This window comes from Telmatherina bonti (assembly GCF_933228915.1).
Source record: "Telmatherina bonti genome assembly, chromosome: 20".
NCBI lineage: Eukaryota > Metazoa > Chordata > Actinopteri > Atheriniformes > Telmatherinidae > Telmatherina > Telmatherina bonti.
In genome coordinates, this window is record NC_136618.1 from 10,836,090 (window position 1) to 10,859,989 (window position 23,900).

The 23,900-nt window shown below is 39.2% G+C and overlaps 1 protein-coding gene across 1 annotated transcript in view; it reads right to left on the minus strand.

Moving 5' to 3' along the window:
- Nucleotides 1-23,900, minus strand: part of vav3 (vav guanine nucleotide exchange factor 3) — a 110,454-nt gene that overhangs the window by 37,624 nt on the left and 48,930 nt on the right. Inside the window, exons 3-14 of the mRNA XM_079260228.1 lie at nt 18,924-18,982; nt 18,787-18,852; nt 15,615-15,723; nt 14,252-14,353; nt 12,779-12,847; nt 11,357-11,460; nt 11,163-11,262; nt 10,757-10,852; nt 8,253-8,321; nt 3,949-4,035; nt 3,781-3,866; nt 2,327-2,459 (exon numbers count right to left, since the gene is read on the minus strand). Of these exons, the coding sequence (XP_079116354.1) occupies nt 2,327-2,459; nt 3,781-3,866; nt 3,949-4,035; nt 8,253-8,321; nt 10,757-10,852; nt 11,163-11,262; nt 11,357-11,460; nt 12,779-12,847; nt 14,252-14,353; nt 15,615-15,723; nt 18,787-18,852; nt 18,924-18,982 (1,080 nt within the window). The remainder of the gene's footprint in view (nt 1-2,326; nt 2,460-3,780; nt 3,867-3,948; nt 4,036-8,252; nt 8,322-10,756; nt 10,853-11,162; nt 11,263-11,356; nt 11,461-12,778; nt 12,848-14,251; nt 14,354-15,614; nt 15,724-18,786; nt 18,853-18,923; nt 18,983-23,900) is intronic.

Sequence of the window (23,900 nt, forward strand, 5' to 3'; positions counted from 1 at the left end):
TGACTCAGTTATAAAGACAGGATAATGAGCCTGAAAGCTCAGAAGTCGCCTCCATTAAGGCAGGAGGTTCTTGTTTAGTTCTTTCTACTTTAACAGCATGTTAATAAGAATGTTTTGTTATAATTTAATCACTTTTACAAGCTGTAAATGAAAGGAAGAGTGGAAGCGAAGCCCTGCATGCCGACTAACTAGCACACAGATGGAATTAAAAGCCATCAAAGCTCTTTTAGCTGCTGTAAAATCACCTAATTGAAACTTTAAATGGAAAAACGTCCTATTTTTCCTTCACATCCAATAAATCACTGGGACTAAATACTGTATATTAATCAGCTAATGACTCAAGGTAAAAATTGAAGTGAGTCACAGTTGCGTGACTGAAACGTTAGAGGACTTTTTCTTTCTGAAACGATCATAAAGTTCCTGTTTTCTGCGTGCAGCACATTAATAAGTACATGTCTGAGCTTTAGCGCTCCCTGTCAGACTCTCAGGTGACTGTTTTCTGCTTTTCTGGTGATCTGAGCTCCTCTCGATTCCCTTGTAACACAAATCCTGCAACCAGGCATCTTCTGGTTGAAACGACGGTCCTCCCCTTCGTTTTCTCCGACAACAACATTCCTCTGCTGAATTATAAAACCCTTTCTGACGAAAACATCGGTTTCCATGACATCAGCTGTGCCATACTTGTCTTGTTCAAGTAGCTCCATTAACCATTAACTACCTTTAGAGGTTCACCTGTCCAGTAAGGATTAAACCATGCATTACCAGGGGTGTCAAACTCCAGTCCTGGAGGGCCGGTATCCAGCAGGCTTTTGTCGTTTCCCTCCAACACAGCTGATTCATATCAAATGGATCCAGCAGCTTCTTGTGAGCCAATTTATGAATTTCGGTCAGGTGGGTCGGAGCATGGAGACAACAAAAACCTGCAGGATAGTGGCCCTCCAGGACTTTAGTTTGACACCTGTGCATTACACGGTGCAGAACACCACGACACGCAGCAGAGTGGCGTTCCTCCACGTCATGGATTTATTTTGAAAAGCAGGAAACACTCATAGATGGACCAGAATAAACTGTCGATCCAACTTATTACCTGACAAATGCCATTTTTTCATTTTCTTCATGCAAATGTGAAAGAAAGTGAGAATATTGGATTGTGTAGATGATGATTAGTAAATAATTGCTGCAGAGTCTGGATGTGCAGCGTGCACAGCGTGCACAGCGTGCACGGAGCAGAGTGAGCTGTGACAACGTCTCACTTTCAGATGGAAAAAATAAAAATAAAATCAGTTTATTTCCTGGTTTTGTCTGTTTTTGATCAAAGTCCGATTCAGAAAGTGGATAAAGGTTCATTATCTGATTTTATAAATCTTGTTTCAGGAAACGCTGACCTGCTTAGCGAGTCTGCGGAGATGAAACGCTCATGACAACATCTTCCCCTGATGTTGAAGGTTGCGCTGTTTCAGTTTCTTGCTTTGTATTTCTTTGATTCCATGTTTCAGGTTTGCACCGTTTCTCCTCCAGTTTCATGTTTTAAAGATGATTTTTTTTCCCTGTCTGCAGTCTGTTTTGTTCCTTTGTTATCCTCGGCGTATCCGATCCTGTCTCGGATTTCCACCTCATCACCTGTTCTGGTCCTCATTAACTCCTCTGCAGCCACCGCTTCCCTCGGCTTCCTCACCTGCTTGTCAGATGCTCGCTGTAATCATCCGTGTCAGCTCAGCCTTGTCAGCTTCATGTTTATTTAGTTTGCTGTGCAGAGATTTCCTGCTTCTGTTGAGCTTTTAGCTTTGTTTTTCAAAAATGCAATTTATTAGTTTACATCTTGAGTACTCGCTGCTTGTTTTCTGCCGCATCTGGATCCTTTTTCTGGGTAAATAAGTGGGCAAAGCGGCGCCGCCGGACTGTTTCATCTGCAGCTCCTGCATTGTGTTTGATTTCAGGCCCTGCGTCTGATCGGCGGTTTCGCTGTAAAGACTGAATGTGTGTGAAAGGTGTCTGCGTTAACAGGAAGTGCATCAACCAGTGGATTTGCTCCATCAGGACTGATATTATTCTCTCCGATTCATTAGTGTAAACCATGTGACAACAAACTGTGCCACATCTTGGATCTGGATCATCGTGTAAAGTGTGTCATGCATGTAGACGATGAGGACCACAGGTTGGGGAACATGATGAATAAACTGTGTACAAAAAAAAAATTTTTTTTAAAAAAATCTGAACTGTTAACCACAGATCAGCGTTCACTAATTCACCATCATGATCCGTCGTCCTGGCAACAGAGGTATCTGGTTATCACATGAGTAAACAAACTGAGGACTTGAGTCCAGACCTTTCGGTTGTCCTTGTCAGACGTGGGGTTGTTGGTGATCTTGAAGAGATGCAGATCAATCACTTCTTTCATCTCATAGTTGTCTCCTCGCCGTTTGCAGACGATCACCGCAGCGTCAAACAGGAAGATGTGTCTGCAGAACAGAAAAAGTTTCATTAAAACTGATTCATCCCAGCCGGTGGAGCTGAAGCCAGGTTGACGTCCGGCACAACGTCGTCGTTGCACGTCATCCCTCTTCTTCTTTGCTCCCTTTTCTACTAGCGTATCAACATCTCTTTAGCTGAATAAAACACACCGATTCCTGTTAAAATAGCAGCAAGAAGGTGTTTTACATTGTTGGTCAATGATAAACTGTTAAACCAAGTGCTCAAAATTCACAGAAATATGTGGAAACAAACAAAAAATAATCATTTATTACTCAAAAGAACATCTTTTATTTCATGATGATTAAATGAGCTGAAGGCGGCTTTAGAGGTGTAGTCAAAGCAGCGTTCACAAAGCAGAGATAACTTCCCGGTCATGTGACGCGTTCAGACGAAAACAAACCCAGACTCTTCTTGTTCCTCCATTTTTCTTCTGGAATCTTATTACATTAATTTGCATTATAATCAATAATGGGTTTTTTTTTAACATGCATTAAGTACTTAATTACATGTTACTTATCAAGCGTTGTTTTTGTTGTTGTTAGTTTAACAAACATTTAATGAGAATTTAATGCAAACGCCACCATCTGCTCGGCTATAACACACTCTGCTACATGTGCTCATGCAGTAATGATGACTATAGTTTATGATGGAGTGCACGTCTCTGTGCACAGCTGATGAAATGACGCAGATTTTCTGCTTTCTGTTTGCTGTAAAACAGCTCATCAACAAAGACGTTTACCAACAAGTTTATGGCACAGCATCGTTTCTGTCTGATTATTAATGTTTCAAAATCATTTTTCAGGTTTTTTTCTATTTAAAAAAAAAAAAAAAAGATTGTATTACAGCATAATGTTTAATATGAAATTCTAATATATTTAAATAATTTTACAATGATTTAATTTATTATAGCATTATTATAATAAACTTCTTTTTGTCATCTGTAACATTGGCAAATAATTGGGTTTCTGAGGCAACGAAACAGACAGTTGATGAATGACGGTGACGTGTTATGGAGAAGATTAACGCGGATTAACAAAACCAGATCTGACTGGTGGTAAACCTGCCGCGAGGTTTCATACCCTCGCACCATTTCTGGTCGGTTCCACTGCAGACGTTCTGCAGAAGGAAGGGAACGGCAAAAAGCCCAGAAGCACCGGTCGTCGTGTAGCTGCTGCTGCATTTCATGCAGCGCTGAATGGGTTAACTTTCTGCTAATGTGCATTCTGGCAGCTTTCCAAACAAAGCACCTGATTCGAGTTTAACATCATGAGTCAATCTGTCGACCTGCGCGGAGGGCAGACATCTCACCTGTCCTGCTTAGCCCGCTTGTCTACCGAGGCCACCCGTACCTCCCCATCACCCTTCGGTCTCCCGTAGTTACTCAGAGCCTGATTCTGTGAAAAAAGGAGGAAAATAAAATTCAAAGAATCGTGTCAACAGCATCAGAGCTTCATTCAGAGCAAGTATGTGACTCACCAGGTTCTCTATGGATCTCTGATACTGATCTATTTCTCGCAGCGTCTCGTTGTCCCTTTTGACTTCATTAACGTACTGAGCCAAGTCCTGCACACATCAGAAAACAATAAAAGTTCTTTTTATTTGCTTTCAACAAGTACAGAGTCAGGATTAGAGTTGAATGATTTGTGTTTCCGACTGCTGACGCGAGCTGTGAAGTTGAACCTAAAAACCACCTCTGATGCTGTTCTAGGAGAAGGAACCTGAATAAAGACAGCTTGTCACACACAGACAGAAAAGGAACCGCAGCTTTTAGAGTAGCATTGATTTATTTACATTTACTGAAAGAGATGTGAGGCATTTTTACATCATTTTACAAAAGATTAAAAAGGAACTTGTGATGTTTAAGCAAAATAATATACATATCTTTCTTCCTTTTTTTTTTTTTTATTAAAGAAATTAAAAAATATTAAAAATAATTTAAAAAATAATAATAATACAAATAATTTTAAAAAGTAAAAAAAAAAAAAAAAATGTATCAATCACTACATTTGATAACGCTTGCAGCCATTTTGGATCAGAATCTGCCCATTAACGTACATATAAAACATGTGTCTAGATCCATCTTTTATCTGTGTAATGTTGCTAAAATAAGTAAAATCATGTCTTGACGTGATGCAAAATTATTAGCGGTGGGGAACCAACCGCTGCTAAATGAGGGGTGAACCAAAAGCAACGCCGCCACCTTTCCCCAGCACATGCACGACACATCTAGTAAACATCCATCCATCCATCTTCTGCAGCTTATCCAGAGTTGGGTTGCGGGAGCAGCAGCCTCAGCAGGGAAGCCCAGACTTCCCTCTCCCCAGCCACATTTGCCAACTTTGCGGGGGGGATCCCGAGGTGTTCCCAGGCCAGCCGAGAGATATAATCCCTGGGTCTTCCCCGGGGTCTCCTCCCAGAGGGACGTGCCTGGAACACCTCACCAGGGAGGTCCAGGAGGCATCCTGACCAGATGCCTGAGCCACCTCAACTGGTTCCTCTCGATGCGGAGGAGCAGCGGCTCTACTCTGATCCCCTCCTGGATGACCGAGCTCTTCACCCTATCTCTAAGGGAGAGCTCGGCCACCCTGCGGAGGAACCTCATTTCAGCCGCCTGTATACGAGTGTACACAACTTGTAAACAGAACAGCAGAAAGCTAGAATACCTCCACTGACCGTCACTACCTAAAAAGATCAAAATTGCGAAGGAGAAGAGCGACTTTAAGCGAAGGAGTGACCAAAGAAGGAATAAAGTTTGTGTAAATCTCAGTACCTGGACCTCGTCCTCCTCTGCTGGCTTTATGTTTTGATGGTTTGATGTGGTCGACCTCTGTGTCTTTACCATATATATTACATAATGATGTTTACACCATAATGTCGCGTTAGCATTTAGCTCACAGTCATACTTTCTATAAAAACAACAAACTCAAAAAAAGCTTTACATCACAGCATGTCTTCCAATCGCAGTGGGCCGTCAGATCTGTTATTAGGTTGGGATCCCATTTTGAATTGTAGCCTATGACATCATAACACATCATAATGGTGCATCTGTGTACAAAACACAGTTGATCCAATTAAATTAAATAAATAGCACCTTTCACTCCTGACGCAGCACAAAGTGCTTTACATATATTAAAAACATCAAAGAATACAAATATATAGACACACCTGAATATTCACACATATCCACATCAATTCCATGATGCATAGCACAACTCTGGAAGCATCTTCTGTCTCCTCAAGCAAAAGGTAAATAAATGTAAGAAGGACATAAATATCTTGTTATGCTGTCATTTGCAGGGAGAATTTAAGTGAAAACTAATGTGTTTTCCCTGAAATGCAGCCATTTACTGCAACTGAAAGAGCAGATTCACTGGAAGATTTTCTCTGGAGAATGGTGTGAGATGTGTGTGTTATCACATGCACATGGAGTGGGAGGAGAGCATGACGGAGAGTAGGAGTGTTTCCCACTGGGAAAAACAGTTCGGACTACAGTTCAGACTGAACTGCGCCGTTAAGATTCAGCTTGTAACTTTCCTTTCACACAAAGCTTGCAGTTACGGCTGGTTTTCTGATGCTGTTATAGGCTAAAGCTGCCGGGGGGACTACCCACAATGCACTGGGCTCCTGCGCTCTTTACTCTACACTTATAAACATAACATTGTTATCATTAGTTTCTCTACTTTCTCAGCAGGTATCAGTTGCTTGTTTACCCTTCTTTCCTGTCCTCGCCACCCCAAACTGGTCCATGCAGACCACCATCTGTCCTGTCCTGGTTCTGCTGGAAGTTTTCACTCCACTAAAGGTGATTGTTTTAATCCCAGAATGGTTTAGGACCAGAATACATCTGTGATATGTTCAGAGAATATAAACCAAGCAGAGCTCTTTGATCCAAAGACTCAGGTCAACTAGTCCAGACCAGAGTCCAGACTAAACATGGAGAAGCAGCATTTAGCTGTTATGCTACAAACAAGTGGAACAAACTGCCAGTGGAGATTAAACTTTCCCCAAATGTAGAAACTTTTACATCCAGGTTAAAAACATTTCTTTTCTCAAGCGCCTATGCATGACATCTGCACAGTAACTTTTACTTAATGCTGCTTGTAATTATATTATTATAATTTATTATTTTATTATGATTTTGTTATTTGTATTTTCTTTTATGCTTTTTTTTCTGTAATGCTTTTAATGTTTCATGTAAAGCACTTTGAATAGTCTTGTACATGAAAGGTGCTATACAAATAAACTTGCCTTGCCTTACCTTGCCTAAAACGTTCCTCTCTGTCGCCTGCCAGCCTGTACATGATCATTATGGGCGAATCAATGGGAATAAGGTTGATGCAACCGATTTTATAACTGGGTTTATATGAACAAAGTTGCTATACAGGATTATTATTTTATTTGGATTCTAACTGGACTACGGTGAAATGGACTGAACTGCATGCAGTAGATTGAAGTGGGGCTGCATGGTGGTTAGCATTGTGGCCTCAGAGCATGTAGGTCACTGGTACTGGAAGGTTTGAACAGTGCTATTTCCCTGTGGAGTTTGCATGTTTTCCCTGTGTATGTGTGGATTCTCTCCGTGTACTCAGTCTTCCTCCCCCCTGTCCAAAGACATGTATGTCAGGTTCATACTCTAAATCAGGGGTGCCCAAAGTGGGGCCCACGGGCCAAAATCGGCCCGCCAGCACTTTGCTTTTGGCCCTGAAGTCATTGTTTATATTAATGTCCTACAGAGCTTGATGAAAAGACACTTTCAGTGTCATGAACCCCAATAAGACCAGACTCAGAGGGACCCTGACTGACCTTGTTAGTGAGCCAGGTGCAACCCAACATGGAGACTGGTAATGTCCAAAGATCAACATCATGTTTTCCACTAAGTAACAACCTGCATTGTTCCACATGCACTGTTTCTGGTTGTTGACACGTTGCACTTGGTTAAAGTTTAGTGGCTGTAATTATTGTTTCTTGCCCCTCTAACTATGGCTTCATTGTTCTATTGCTATATTGATTTTTAATGGAACATTTTATTTGCCTGTAAAAATACACTGTATTTGCTATTAAACAATAATTTAAAAAAACGTTGTGCATTTTCTTGTGTGTCATCCTTAAAGCTGCAGAGTTTGGCCTGTGGCTTACTGGATCATTTTTAGTATGGCCCTTGGAGGCAAAATTTTTGGGCACCCCTGCTCTAAATAGTCCATAGGAGTGAGTGTGAATGGTTTTTTGGTCTCTCTCTGTGGGGCCCTGTGACGGACTGGTAACCTGTCCGTGGTGTACCTGCTCAGGTAGGCTCCAGCTTCCCCACAACCCTTAACTGGAACAAGTGGTTCAGAAAATGGATGGATGGATGGAAAAGCTCCTTGTGGTAACATCACTGTGAATTGGCACGTTTTAAATAAAGCTGAATTCAATTTGACTGAACAAAATCAATGATTTATGGTTATCAATGAGCACTCTGAGTATCATAAAAGACAGCTTGGACTGCAATAAACAACAGACTATCAACCTTTTTCACACAGAGCACTTTGATGTGAAACATGAGAGGCGCGGGTGTTTTAATGAGAGCTGTATTCCACTTAGCCGCCTCGTTCTTGTACGTGTTGCTGTTCGTCATGTTGTTGCTGCAATATTTAACAATACCGCCATTTTTCTGCAATGTAAAAACAATCCCACCTTCCTTTTAATATATATTAGCAAACTTGAAGTTTCTTTTTAATCCCACTTTGTTGCTTTACACGACATTTTAATGCTACATGTGTGAACGCAAACTGGTGACATACCTTCATGGCATCTAGTGCAGTTCGTAGATTACTCTTGTCAGTGGCGTCGTGAGTGTGTTTCACCAGCTCCTATTGGACAGGTACAAGTCACACACATACAAAAGACAGAAAATGGGAAAATCAGCAGATAGACACATGAAAATATCAAGGGCGGTGTTATTGTGCCGTAAACACACAGCGGAGCTACATGCAACATGTGAACCCAGGCCTCGGCTGGAGATATGAAATGAATAAGTCTGCTGCAGAAACAGCCTTCCCCTGAAATAAATCAGATACCACAGTGTATCTGTGTGTGTGTATCTGTGTGTGTGTGTGTGTGTGTGTGTGTGTGTGTGTGTGTGTGTGTGTGTGTGTGTGTGTGTGTGTGTGTGTGTGTGTGTGTTTGGACTCATCTGTTCAAGGTGTACGTGTGTGCATAACTGTGTATCTGAAATTGCTTTCCAGTGCACCACTGCAGTGTAAACAAGACATCTCAGACCTCAGCAGTGAAGGAAAAGGAGGGCCGCCACGCATGCATGAGGCCCCCCCCCCACACACACACACACACACACACACCGATACACACTCGGAGCTGCGAAGGGAGATTTACTGTATACATCTTCTTGGCATTGCTTAAATCCCTGGTGTCAGTCAAGCTCAACCTGGGCATTATTATCGCCAGCAGGACGACAGAGGCCTATTTATCAAGCCTCGCTGCCATCTCCAGACATCCACCAGGATACGGGAGAAGGGAGTGGTCCCGCTGATAGCGGGGGACTGTAAACGACCGACTCATTTAGGGAATCGCATTGCCGCGAGTTCAGGGGGAACAGAAATGACGAGCGCAGCCGGCAAGGAAGAAAGAGCAGAAGATTGATGAGCAAAAAGAAAAAAAAGAGGGGGAAGAAACAGAAAAGAGCGAGAGGAAGTGACAAGACATTAGCTGTAGAGATTCAGGCTGTCGCCGTGTGAGAAAGTAACCCGGCAGATGTTTTATTTGGTGCAGTTAGCTATTACCAAGCTGTCCCGCAGGAATCTGGGCCCACGTTGACACTAAACATTCACTTTGTCCCTTCAAGTTTCTTTTCTCTTATTATTTATTTATTTACCTTCAGCAGGTACATCTGTATCATATGTAAACATGAAAAAGTTCAGCATTTAGCTAATTATAACATGAACAGAAATGACACAAAACAATAGTTTATAGGTTTGATTTAAGAATAAATTCAAGGTTTTCCTCCCACAGCTGGTGATCTCACCTCCCGCTGCAGATTAACACGCCTCATCACACTCAAACCAAAAACTAATCAAGTTAACTTTTCTCACTCTCTTATTCAAATTATTTCCCTTTTTATTCTTGGTTCTGAAAAAGTGCTAATTTATTTCATTAAGACTGAAATTTAAAAATGATCTGAGTGAAAACACTTCAGCAAGTTCGCTTTGATTTAAGATTTTTTTTTATCCTTTTTTCTAATCCTTAAAATAAAATCCCACCCAATGAACAACTCGACATCCTCTGCTTTGTTTTAAAAATGCACACCTTGTGAAAATTAAGTTTGCAAATTGAAATAAAGAAAACACTTGAAATGTCATGTTTTGCTTCACTGGAAGTCAAACCAAACAAGGCCTCCGTCCATTTCTCAGTTTCTTCTTTGTTTCCTTTCTACTATCATACAAACAAGATGTTCATCTTTTTTAAATTTATGTAATTAATTTTATATTATTTATTTTTGGGTCATCAGGACGGCTTGTTTCAGTGTTTGAAAAAATGTATTTATTTATTTTTAAAAGACGAAAACTTTTACCAGATATTGCTGATATTTCTTTGCTGGAATATTTTACATTTTTTCCCAATACAAGGGTTTGAATAAAGTCCATATGTGGTATATTTCCACTGCCACAGACTTCTCTCCATCCTTCCACTTATTTGTCTTTCTTACTGCTGCTTTGTCCTCCATCACTCGTTTTTATCTGCTTTTTTTCCCTGATTGTTTCCACTGGATGACAGGTATTTAAACTCAGCCATAAAGAGGAGCGAAATGTGGTCAACGCTGCCTCTGGTGGACAGATGAGGTACTGACGGTGAAGCTTTGATGGAGCCCATCGTCTAATGCAAATCCTCTCGATTAGACCCTGTCACACACTAAGAGCCATCTTCACAGCTAGTTAAATTTCTGTCATCTGATATGACTATATTTGACATCCTCTACAGCCAAACACTGAAATATTTGTTGGAACCATTGACTGATGGATAAATATAGACAGTTTAATTACACAGTGGTGAGAAAAAAAATCTGATTTCACGCAGAAGAAAAACTAAGAAACACAATTTAATAAGTGTGACATCCTAATAAGCACTTTCAAAAGTCACTGTATGATTTAAAAACAATGCTCAGCTTCACTGTTTAAAAGATATGTGTACATAACATGCGCAGCATCAATCTGCAGGATTACAGCTGTACACCAACATCACACATCAGCTGCATGGTGGCAACAGGAGAATAAAAAAAGCTGTAACAGTGTACCTGCAGGAGGAGATGATACTTCAACACCCGCTGCATAGGAACCACCAGCAGATCTCTCAAAGTGAACTTGCCGTAGTTGGCTCTCTTTGAACATTCCTGTACAAAGGCAAAGAATCAATAGTGTGTGCATTATGTATAAACCCTACTGAGAACACAATTTTCATTGCCTTCCAGGGAAAAAGCGCTTTCATTTTCGTTTTTTGTACCTTCTAAAAACAGGAGCAGCGTGAAAACATATTAAAGCCTTTCAGTAATCCACGCTGTCAGCTGCACCACCGCCTGCAATGCCTCGTGCACTCACTTGAGGGCATTCTCTAACCATGCTCTGAAGCTCAGAGCTCTACATTTGCTACACTAAATAGCTATTTATTTATAGCCAACTGAAATAAAGCATGACACGTCTTACCTCTAGCTTCATGCGTACGTCCTCTCTGTTTTTGCAGATGTCATCAAGGGTGGCAATGGCTGTCTCCACATGGCTGCAATATTTCCCATAGATCAACAACCTGAGAAGACAAAAAGGTCAAAAAACTTTGTTGTTTCCCGACACATTTGGTTTTAAAAAAATAAGATAGATATGAATGAAAATGTAAGTAATACCTCTCTTTGAAGGAGATGAAGATCTGGTAAAGGTTCTGGGCACTTCTGTGGTGAAATGAGTCCTGGATTTCATTCAGTAAACACTTGTGAACTTTAACCAGTTCCTGAAAAACAACAGACAACCATCAGTGTTGATCACCCCTTCCTCTTGTTTATTTTTAAATCATTGCAAATCACATTGAATTCACGGCTAAATATAAAAATGTATCTCATTTTCTCATGAAGTTCAGAGTATGGGAATGATAAAAAAAAAAGGGCTCACCAGAGCTTTCGTGTTTAAAACTATGACATTAAATTATTTGTTTTGAATGAATAAATAACTTAACAACTTTAACAAAAGTGCACAATGACAATAGTTATAATCAAGAAGAAAACAGTTTTATTAAAACTATTTCACTTTTTTTTGCATGCGAGAAAAACTGCTAAATCATTTCTTTCATTTGATATTTTAATTAAACTACGGTATATGTAACATTAAATGATATCATTGGTTTACTTTTAATATTAATTTGTAATCATTCCTGTAGGAAGACAAAGTGTTTAAATCTGAGTTGCAAAAAAAAAAAAAAAAAATGCAATTCTAGTCTTAATGCTACTGTGGTAAACCACTGGTTTATATAGTTTTTAAATTATTCCTAGTATGGAAAGAGCGGCCATTTAATCTTCAGAACTACCAATAAAAACAGAAGGTATACGTCTGCTAGCGTTAGCATTGCTTTTATTTCTATTAGCATGTGGACATTAGCCAACATTTCTTAAACCACTGCACACAGAAGAGCTACAGTAAAGTTAGAAAATTTGTACTTTTTTTCCATAAAATATATTTTTACCTTTTATTTATTCCTTGTACTGAAACACTAATAAGTTCAAATGCAAAAGTAAAAATAAACACAAAGTTAAAAATAAAAACTAACACTTAGTGGTCACATTGTTTATATAGCATTAGACATTAGCATATAATTGCTAGCATTTAGCATGAAACGCTGTTGTTCTGCTAGCCGCTATGTACCCTCAATAGCTATAACATTGGAGTTACATATTTATACTGGAAAAAATAAAATGTTTCCACTTGTATGTAATCATAGTAAGGAAATACTAGCAAGTGAAAATGCAAATATTAACAAAAAAACCAAACTCAAACTTCCAATCACTTAGTGTTAGAATTGTTTCTGGCATATTAGCACATTTAGAAATTAGCATTTAGCTGTCAAATCATTTGCTGAACAACTAACACAAACAGAATGATTACAAACTTAAAGGAGATACATCACAGAAGAATTCCTTTTCTTTTGTGTTTAAAATATTACATTTTGTTTTCTGTAGTCATCAGATTAAAAAAAAAAAAAAAATCCTTACAAAACTCACTGCTGGTTTTAATTCAAATCAGTATTATGAACTCAAGTTGACCACATGATGACTCACCGGAATATTCACAAACACCTTCTCAATCTCAGTCATGGATAAAAACATGGTGAGAGGCATCATAAAGTGCTGTGGGAGAGAGAGAATGAAGAATGAACCATGTTCCTCAAGAGTAAAAGAGGGAAAGCCATCTTGCATGAGCTGCTATTATATTATGGGGCCAAGTTGCAAAGAGCTGCCGTAAGCAGAAACAATGAGGGTTGTCTGGGTCACGACAATAATCTCATTTTCAGAGTTTGCAATTTAATGATTTCCTCTCAGAAATACTCCCACCAAATAGTCAACATCACATCTCAAAGGAGCGGGGCGAGCGCAAACTAAATTCCACCATCCACCTCATATCAAAAGTCATCTACTGGGACACTCCACTGGGAAATCAGACGAGGGCTTTTTGCAGACGTGAACGTAGACAAGAGGGAGAAGACAAGTAGCTGCAGCTGGAAGGTTTGGAGATGGCGCGCCTCCCACGGCTCTGTAAAAATGCAGGAGTAAGGTGGAAAGTCTCCACGAAGAAAGGGCCTCCTTGAGAAATCTGGTCTTTTAGGACCCTTCGTTTAGTGCTGGAATGACTCATTGAAGTAATTTCCCAAACAGATTCTCATTTCTCTTCAGTTTCTATTGTTAAACCATCTACATTTCAATGCATACCATAAATCTTCTGACTACATCCAGGAAAGGTTGCTTTCTCAGGAGCTGAACTTTATGCACCTGAAATAAAAGAACTATTACCTCATTAATAAACCTGATACTGAAAATACTGATAACCTTTGCAATGAACGCTACCAGGCAAATATATGGGTGTACCTGGTTTCACTCAGGATAGTTACGCAATCTAAGATACTCATGCCAAATAGGCTCAGTATCTTACCTAAAATAACAAATTTTTGTGTTAAATGAATGGGGCAGGAAATGTACACCAAACTACAGAGATTTAGAAAATCCATGGTTGGTGTATCCTGAGGATTTTGTTATAACCTTGTTTCGAGTTTCAGTCGTATCTGTCTTTAGAATTTAATCAGCCAGAAGGGTTATCACTTTTATGGAAAAGTATGGATAACATGGACAAACTTGACCAAAAGGCAGTAATTCAGTCACCTCATATTTAATCTGTGTCGACAGTAGAAGCAAGGACTTTTGTAACACAGTGAAAACTGTCGGCCTAAACACAGTTTACATCAGGATGTAAACTAAGTAAACCACAGATGTACCTCACATTCATAAATATGAGTCATAATGTTTAAGTTCTAGTTCTTAATTTTGGATTTTGGCCACCGGTTTTACAGGGAAAGCTGGAAAACGTCTGTAATCGCATAAAGGGAAGGCCATCCATCACATTTTATCCTGCAGAGTTACATACAAGCATTAATAATCCATGGCTAATTTAGTGACGCATGGCCATGACCTTCCAAAGTCTGTAGAATCAGACAGCATAAAGTCATGTGACAATGTCCTTGCAGGTCGGTCTGTACATACCTTTTCTATAGACTCCAAGGTCTCAGTGTATTTCTTCTCTGTCTGCTTGATCTCTGTTAAACAGCAACTCCTGATGTCAGTCTCAGCCTGCTTCTGGAACGGCTACACACACACAAACACACACACAGAGGCCAGTTACTAAGTGTCAGCGATGTGGGTTGACAAACTGTCAAGTGGCCAACCAGATGTAGTGGATCCAAGTCTTTGAACAAGGTCAGGGGTCACACATGCCCGCTAAGCTGTCTGCCAACTAAAAGAGAACATCAGATGTTTCTTAACTGAACAAATGGGCAAAAAACGTGGCACATTTTACTGGAGCATTTGTTATCCTTCTTTTCAAACGGTAGCAAGAAAATATGACCAATGAGCTTAATCGAGCAAAAGAAATGAATGGAAATATTGCATGTCAGACTAGCTCAAACTAGAAAAACTCCTTCATAGTTTGGAGAAAAATAGCAAGATAAAAAGTTTTCTTCATAATTTCATTTTCCATTGATCAATAATGACAAGAATCAATGTTTTGTTTTAACAAATGTTTGCAATTATCGTAATTATAGTAATATAATAATTATTCTCTACCCAAACCAAGAGCTAGAGATGGATTAGTCCGGTTTATTTCCACAAAATTTTAATTCAATTCATAATAAATACTGAACAAGTTGCTCAACCAAATGGTAGAACAGACTGTGAGGGGGTTAAGTAGTTTCCTCTAGTTTTAAACATTTTAAATATGGTGAAACAGTGAAAACATCATGCTTTGTTTAGATTAAAACAAAAAAACAACACATTACATGCTAATGCTAACTTTGTTGTATTAGTTTGTTGTGGATCTTCAACTTGGATGTAATGCTAGTTTTGAATGTGTGTGGCACTAACTTCTTACAAGACTTTATTCATTAAAAAATTATATTTTATTTTAAAAAATAGCATTTTTATGACATTTTAAGTTTCATATATCAAAGAAGTCAACAATCATTGTCAACAAGCTAAAATGTAGCTAATGGCTAATTAGCTTAACTTAAAATGTTAGCATTAAAGAAAAAAGCAGAAAAAAACCCATGTGTGTTTTTTTCTTTGTTTTAACTTAGTATTTTTATTTGTTTTAGTCTTGTATTCTGTTTTCATCTGCTGTTTGGAATACTTGGATTATTTTCAGTGTTAATCTATGCCTATTTGTAATTTTGAAATTGCTCAATAAAGTTTAAAAAAAATTAGAAAACTAAGAAATGGCTGAACTGTATTTGCTTGCAGCTATTGTGACAACATCTTTTATTCTGTACATATTTGTGATGCTACTGTTTTAAAGAGAGAGTTCAAATTAAGGTTTGTTAGTTTGGGAGAAGTTACAGAGAAGACAACAAACCGGAGGAGGGATGGCTTCTGTCTTCATCAAGTCTTCATAGATCTCGCCACCGTCTTCATCATCGTACACGCAGTCATACAGATCCTCCTCATCCTCCACTCCATTCTCACTGCAGCACACATAAAAGAGTAGGCCATGCTCATGAAGTGACATTACATCACACCGCTGTTTGATACCGAGCTTGACAGCCAGAGTTAAAGGTTTTAATCTACTCGGCAAAAACATGAAAGGAGCAGACACCACTGGCTCTGCAGATGTGGATTTTTACTTTTGTAGAAAATCTTCTTCTCCAGGGGCAATCCGGGACAGAAAGTGGCTCAGAAACATTCGCACAAGGAACTACTTTTATGTGTGACGCCATGAAGCCTGTTCCTACTGCTGGTTCCTACAGCCTGTTACCGTACTTACTGACTCAGTGATTGTGTGTGTAATCATATTCTCTAAATCTACCTAAAGCCAAAAGAAAAATCCACAAGCACATAAAGAAAGGAAAATTCATCTCCAAAGAAAGTGACATTTGACAATAATATAAATATAAAACCACCACAGACATGAGAAATCTGAAAATATGTACATTTTTCAACTAATATGTTTTTTATTGCAGACTAACTCTGCAATAAACTAACTCTTATTTACTTATAAAAGTATGCGAAGTACACTAATAATACATATGCAGTAAAGATACTGTATTCATTACTGTAGTATATTTACTATACTACATTTATTAAATTTACATAGGCAGCATTTATGTCACAATCTAAGCTACACAACTGTAAATATTGTATTTTTATTCCATCAAAACAAACATGTCTCACTTAACCAAAGATCTGTAATTAAAGCTAATGTATTATGAAAGATGTATTTTATTTTAATATATATTATTAGTAAGTAAGTTCTAGTATTGATTTCTGTTGATAATACTGTTATTATCATTATTATTGTATTACTATTGCTCTATTATAGTTATTATCATAGAAATATACTCTTGCATGATACACCCACTCTATCTTAGAAATTACTCTTTGTATTTTTTTTGTCATTTTGGCTTTTTTTTGGTCCCTGTTCCTCTGAATTTATGCTTGTTTTGTGACTAACACCTCATATGTAGCTTTAACACAATTAAACTGAAACTGTAAAAGCTTTTCTAGTCAGTTTAATTCAATTAAATTTGTACAATGTCAATTTGCCACATCATCTCACTTCACTTTAAAGTCCAATTCCACCCAGTTAGTATCCCAATTACACATTAGCTCATTATTTATATGTGGATCATGTTATTTACTAGTTAAGGAAAGGTTAATAAAATGTAGAAGTAAGGAAGCAATGTTTATTTAGTTGAATTTAATGAAACTTTATTCACATCGCAGTATTTCACTGCCTTCTGAGGACTTTACAGACACATCAAGTCGAGCCAGGTCATAATAAACAGCCCAGTTAAAGTCAACTCTAACCCTTTAACAGTTCCAGCATGGAGAGGAAAAACGCCAGAGAAATTTGCCAAATTAAATGAAAATTAAATCCAGATGTAAAACAGTTTACAACAAACAGTAAGTTCTGGCTTGAAGAAAAACAAAAGTGTAGCTCATAAATCTTTGCGTTTCCATGGAGCTTATATCGACTTGTAGGCTGTTCCGGTGATGATGTGCAGCGCTGGTTGTGTGGAGTCTATTTTAGTGTAATGTTTGTCATTTTAACGGTTTGCTGTGGTAAATGTGAACTTTTATTTTACTGGGCTATAAATGTGGTTTTAGTATTTAAATTCTGTTGTTTTGATATATTGAAGATGTAAAGAGTTGAAAACTGTCACCTGTAAACACTGCATAGGACATCAGCTACATTCTTGTACTGAAAGTGTGTTAAACTGATTGTTATTTACATCAAATATGTTCGAAACAGAATAAAGATACTGTATAGATAACATAGATCTAAACAAAATATAGATACAGAATAATTTACTATTTTCTTAACAGAAAACACCAGTAAAGCAACATTCATTATTCCTTTTCTATACGTTTAGTCCACATCAGGGTTGTTTGGAAGCTGGTTAGAGGCAGGTACACCCTGGACAGGTCGCCACTCCATCACAGAGTTTGCAGTTTGCAGAGTTCACACACACTAAGCAAATAACTAAAACATCTGCTAGTTGTGTGTTTCTGAATACTTTATTATTTCTTAAGAAATTTTTTTCCCTTTTTATTATCATTATGGGGGATTTATGTCAGTAGTTTTTCTTATGTACAGTATAAAAAGACCTCATGAAACACTGACGTGCAGAACTTTGCTCTTCACTCATTTAAAATCCAAACATTTGGATCTTAAACACTCTGACTCCTCAGAGAAGACGGCTTCTTCGGGTCACATTCGGGTCACATCTTGCCGTGCGAAGAGGCCTGCCTCTGCACGGCGAGCAGATGGACCCCGTTAGTTCAGCGACATCCAGGCTCCCACATGAAACCTCCCACCCTGCGGCTGTCACCCTGCTGTTTACCTCTGTCACCACCGAGCTGCTTCCTGTTAACACTGACTGCTCTCAGGCCTCTCCTCTGACTCCAAATCCCCGCCATCAAAGTGAAAAGCGACTTATTGTTGATGGTTTGTGGTGAGACTGATGCAGTTAAATGTAGCTTGGTGATGTAATGTGCATGAACCAAAAGGCTGCTTCTCTTCCAGCAGTGCTGCGACAGAGACTGGAAACATATTGGCTAAAACATGGATGGAAATTGACAACTCGTGCAAAAAAAAAAAAAACTACGTTCCAGAAATCCATGACAGAAGGGTCTTATTCTGTTGTACCGCTGCTGTGTGGGAGTCCTGCATGAAGCGAGGAGGATTATGCAATGTTATGTAACAGCTTTTTTCCTTTTTAGTCTTAAAAGTGAAAAAAAAATCTAAACTTTCTTCATGAAGATCAGTTTCAGTTGACATGGCGAGTTTTAGTACTTGTAAACAAATCTCCAACATTTTCATGAGTGTCATGTGAAAACAATAAATGATTCAACCACAGTCCCACGCAACTGGTGGCTGAATGAGAAAAGAGCAGGTGGCTGCCTTCCAGCCAACACCCAGGAACCAAATGGCCCTTAGATCTTAAAGAAGCAGAAAAACTGGAGAAAATACAGCAATAAAATCTGTTTGAAAGAAAAAAAATTATGTAAACACAGAGCAAACATACTCAATTAGGTCTTCCAGGTGGTTGTAGATGTCTTCATCTTCAACACTCTCCTCTGTAGGAAATGGCCTGTAAAAGATAAACAGATGAGTCGACATAAACTCATCACATCACACAATCTTTACATAATTTCAACATACCTCAACCCGGTTTCCTGCGCGATGGCTGTGTGGGAAAGTTTGGACAGCGTGTCCATAACCTGGAACAGAACAAAAAAAAAAAAAGGAAATGATTTTTCATCTCTGTTTTTGACATCAGAAGTTAAAAGCTGAGGGGAAAAGAGGTGAAGCTGCACTTCTGACTATGGCCACATGAGGGCAGCATTTCCTAAAACTTTACTGTCTGGGAACCAATGCAGGTTTTTTTGCACTTTCTGAAAAAATTACCTTCAAATATGTGAAAAATAGATTTTCACATCCACAAAGGGGGAAATATTGCAAACTCTGAGGTGTTGCATAATAAATGTATTAAACAAGAACACAGAAAACAGCATCATGTCACCTGATAAGTAATTGATCCGGCTCTGAAGTCGACCGTGTGCCCCCATGAGCTGACATAATTACTATTAGTATGACACATAATTTCACGCTGGTGTGCTCAGGCCTGCCGGTGCCCTTGACCTTCTCCGTGCACGCCTTTCTAAACCTGAATCTACCTTCATTTATTGTAGCTGAAACGCATCAGAGAAGTCTGTTCATTCATGTTTTGCAACTTGCCTCTTTTCACAGCTCTCATTCATAACAACACACCCCAGATGATAAAATCACCCTGCAGTGAGTTCTCCACGATCAATACGGGTCACACAACCGGCCTTTTCCGTCAACCCTTCGGTAAATGGCGTGAACAGTTGCAATCTGACGACAGCCGGAACAAATGGCCTAAAAGTCCAGATATGTGTTGTGTTTTTAACCAGAGGGACTCCTGTTTGATAAGCAGAACCACTGTAACTCTGTAAACCATCATGTCAGAGGCGGATGGCTGAATCTGTCACATCATCAGCAGCGGAGGCATCAATAACATGCTGACACATAAATGAAAGCTGAGCTTGTTAGCTGCAGCTAATCATCAAAGGGAAACATTGGTGGCGAGCAACGGCACAGTGGGAGGATGCAGCATGTTGTAGCGATGCCTGATTACACAAGACCAGGGCAGCTGAGCTAATGTTTATACGTGCACTTACAGTCATTTGACACAAACTCCAGTGAAAATGAATAAATAGTCAGATAAAGGTGGTTTATATGAAAGTTTCAGATTTGTTTTAGGATTCCCACTTTTAATTAATAAAGTGTGACAGCTTGTAGCCGGAAAGACAAAAGGATGCGAAGAGGGGGAAAAAAAGCATGTTGATGATTCTGCTGCCTATTAATGGTTTTGCTTTAGGTGCAGAGTCACCATGTGTCCAATTACAGAGCAGACTGTTTTCCTCAGGAAGGATTTATTCGGGTAAAAACGTGTTGAAGCATCAAACCGAAACGTTTATTGCTGTTCAGATGGCGTGAGAAACAACAGGCCATGTTTTCAGGTGCAACCATTCAAATGATGCATGTTTAATTTCAAAGAGGTTGGGGGGAAAAAGTAATTATAAATATTCCAGGTTTTTGTTTTTTTTTTCCAGAAAATGTTAATATTTTTTGTATTAAATCCAACTTTAACACAACACATCCTGATTTAACAGGCAAATCACACAGAAACAGCTAAAATTTCAGTACAAAATTATTTTCTAAAGCGCAATCTGACATTTTAGTGAAACTCGATCTCTTCACAACAAATCTTCTCTTACAAAATCAGAACTGCTTATTGATCATTGAAGGGATGCATTGATGTAAATCTTCCTTTTTTATCTTCTGATGCAGTCTGGAGTCAGCCACTTCCACTAAACAATCCTGGTTTAGAGGTTAGATGATGCAAAACATTTGCAAACATCATCTTACGTACTTCAAAATTCCAGTCCACATTAAGAAAAAGACATTTTTCTGTGTGAAAGAATCTTCCCCCTTCCATTTATTAATCCTGTTATCGAGCAGAACTGATAACTCTGAGGATGGATGAGGGGCGTGACATCCGCAGGCTGGCTTGCAGGTACTGCACGTCCAGCAGCTGAGGATCCACTGCGTGTTAACCAGAGCTTTGGAGGCCATGGAGTCATAGCTGGCGGCGATTTGGGGTGTGGGGGGGGGGACAAGCCGTGAGGCGTCATGATTTCTGGCTTCACTGACTTCATGAGTCATGAGCATTCGCAAAGAAAACTGACCATCTGTAGCAAGCCAGAGAGGCTTTCTGCAGATTCACGGTGAGAATTTATGGCTTTTATTAGTCAGCGATGCAAAGTCGCCGATGACAACCGCATGAGCAAAGAGCCGGCTGGAGAAAGAAGAAAAGAAAGCCCAGCAATCGTGACTTCAGATGGTGGCTTCCAGATAAATCAGAGGTCAAAGACCCGACAGGAGCTGTGTAGGACGACCACGGACGACAGGCCTCTTTGATGGAGGCTGATAAACCTGCCCTGCCTCACTGTGGCTGCACCGCCGGATGAAGCGATTCACAACAGACCAATTAAAGCAGGATGAGGGATGTGCCTGCCAGGAGACACACATACGAATGTGTGTCAGAGCACCTACGTGGACGCCTATGATTACGTTGGAGAGAACAAAAACTCTCCCTGAAATGACAAAATCACATTTCTTACACCACTGATGATCCATCCTGAAGTCAGGTCGTGATTGGATCTGATGATCCGTTAAAAAAATCCATTAAAAAAAACAAATATGACCAAATGATCATCTTTTTACTGACTCCACTCCATCATGTGTTTCCCTGTAAAGGAACTGAAAAATGGATGATGCCTTTTGAATGTCTAATGTGTCAACAGTTTTACTGGTTTCGCACACGACCCAGTGTGCTGTCCCAGTTTTCTGCTTTCCTTCCCTCTTCCTGCGGCTTTCTTTTATTTTCTTTCCCCTTTTCTTCTCTCTAAATAGCTGATTTTCAGCTATAAATAGAGTCCAGTGAGGTAATCCACTGGAACACATACAGCTGATCATGTTATGGGCTTTGGAGAGAGACTTTGCTTTAGAAAACCAAATATTTCTGTTTGCAGATTAAAAATCAATTTAAAAAAATTACTTCAAAGATAAGATCAGAAGATAATTTGGGTGCAAAAACCAGAAGAAAGACCAGGCTGGTGATTTAATAAACATATTAAAAATTAATTCTGCTTTAGATGCAGCAGCCACAAGGACTTGACCATCCTTCTATTACAAATGTCTCCATTGTACTCTAGCAGACCATCATTTATGTGAAGGTGTGCTGACGGAGATAAGAAAAGAAGAGGGAAGCACTTTTACTTGCTATTTAGAGGCTAAATCCTCAAATCCATCCTCGTACACTTTGAGGTGCTTTCCTGCTGAGTGCATGAGGGGTCAGGGTAGTCACGGCGTTAAATGCATGTGCTGGTAGATTCCATTTCAGTGAGTGTGCACATTTGCAGATTTTCCTGAAGGACTGTCCTGCTCCCTGATGAAATGCAAACAGATCTAATGTGGCAGGTCCACCTGAGTCGAAGCTCACTCGTTCCAGATAGTTTCCTGCCTCTACTTACTAAATCTCATGTTTTTATGTTTGCATATTTATTTAGTCTTTGTTTTTATTCTGTTTTTCTTTTATTGTACAGCATCCTTGACTAACCTGAGAGGGGCTTAAAATAAAATGTATTATTATTATTATTATTATTATTATTATTATTATGCTCCCTTATATATGGAAAAGTCTATTTCAAACATTGTCAGACGTCGCCACCCTCACACTTCTACGCATCTTTTTTTGTTGTCATAGCTGATAAGTCAGTGTATCCACTAGGGGGCAGTGCTGAGACCAGACGTCACATCTGTGTTTTAAACACAGTAGTGGTAATTCACAACTACAAGCTGTTTACAATCCTCTAAAAGCATCATAAGAAATTGAATAATGTAAGCATGAATGTTTTTGCTGTTCTCATCAACTTCTTGGTAGGGCTCCACAATTAATCAGATTTTGATCATGATCACAATTTTGGTGGCCAGAATTAAATAAACCTGATCATCAACGATGTTTGCATTTAAAACGCGAGCTCTGCTGCATTCGTATCTGATTACTCTGGTTTTCAACTAGTCCACCAGGGGGCGAACGCGTGGCTAGGGCTTCATTAAGCCGGCTAATTACGAAGCGCGCACACCTTTTAACAGCAGCCAGTTAAGTAAGAAATAATGCCCGATGAGGTGTCAATTATCAGAAATTAATGGACAACGCAGAGGCGTGCATATTTGAAGACAGATGCTTCGGATACATTTTTTTTCCTGTTTTTGTATCATCTTTATCCGGTTTGTCTTTCTTTTTCTCTGGTTTGTTCATTTCAATGCTAACATATCAGCAATACAGCTCAACCGTGCCCCCTGTGGTAGCCAGCGGTATTGCTCCTTTTTCTGCATAAAGTGACGGATAGCTAATTCCATGTAAAATTGACACAGCAAGCATCCAAAACTGTCTGTCTGAATGTCCGTCTTCTGCGTTGAGTTGACATGAATCTTAAACCATCCAACCACAGCAGCAACTCCACACCTTTAGTCATGCAGATATGGTTAAAACAACTTGCTAAAGCTCAAATTTAAGTATTTTGTTTAAAGGTATTTTGTTAGGGGCTGTTAGTGGTTTTGACTCGTTTTAGTCATTGTGTAATATTTAATCATCTCAGCTCTTATTATGGATGCATTTGTCTTGACCCCTTCAGGCTTCATACAAAAGCAGTGCGTGACTACTTCACTGACCAAGGATCAGCTGCTTGGCAAACACCACTTGTAGGGTTTTCTCACCGCCTCGCATTTGAGAAAAGTTCAGAAAGGAAACACCCACAAGGGTTAACCTGACCACAAGAATGTGTGAAAGCACCTTCGGAATGTATTAACTTCATCTACATCCTTACTGACAGAAAGAAATACCACCAGCCTGGTAGGGTTTTATATTTACTGCTGCATTTGGGAAGCTGCTTTGATTTGATTTGCTTTCTGTATTAAAACCCGGCTTTTTAGAGGATGTTCTGGACGTACTGCAGCAGCACTAAGGGTACATGACCACGGGTACATGTG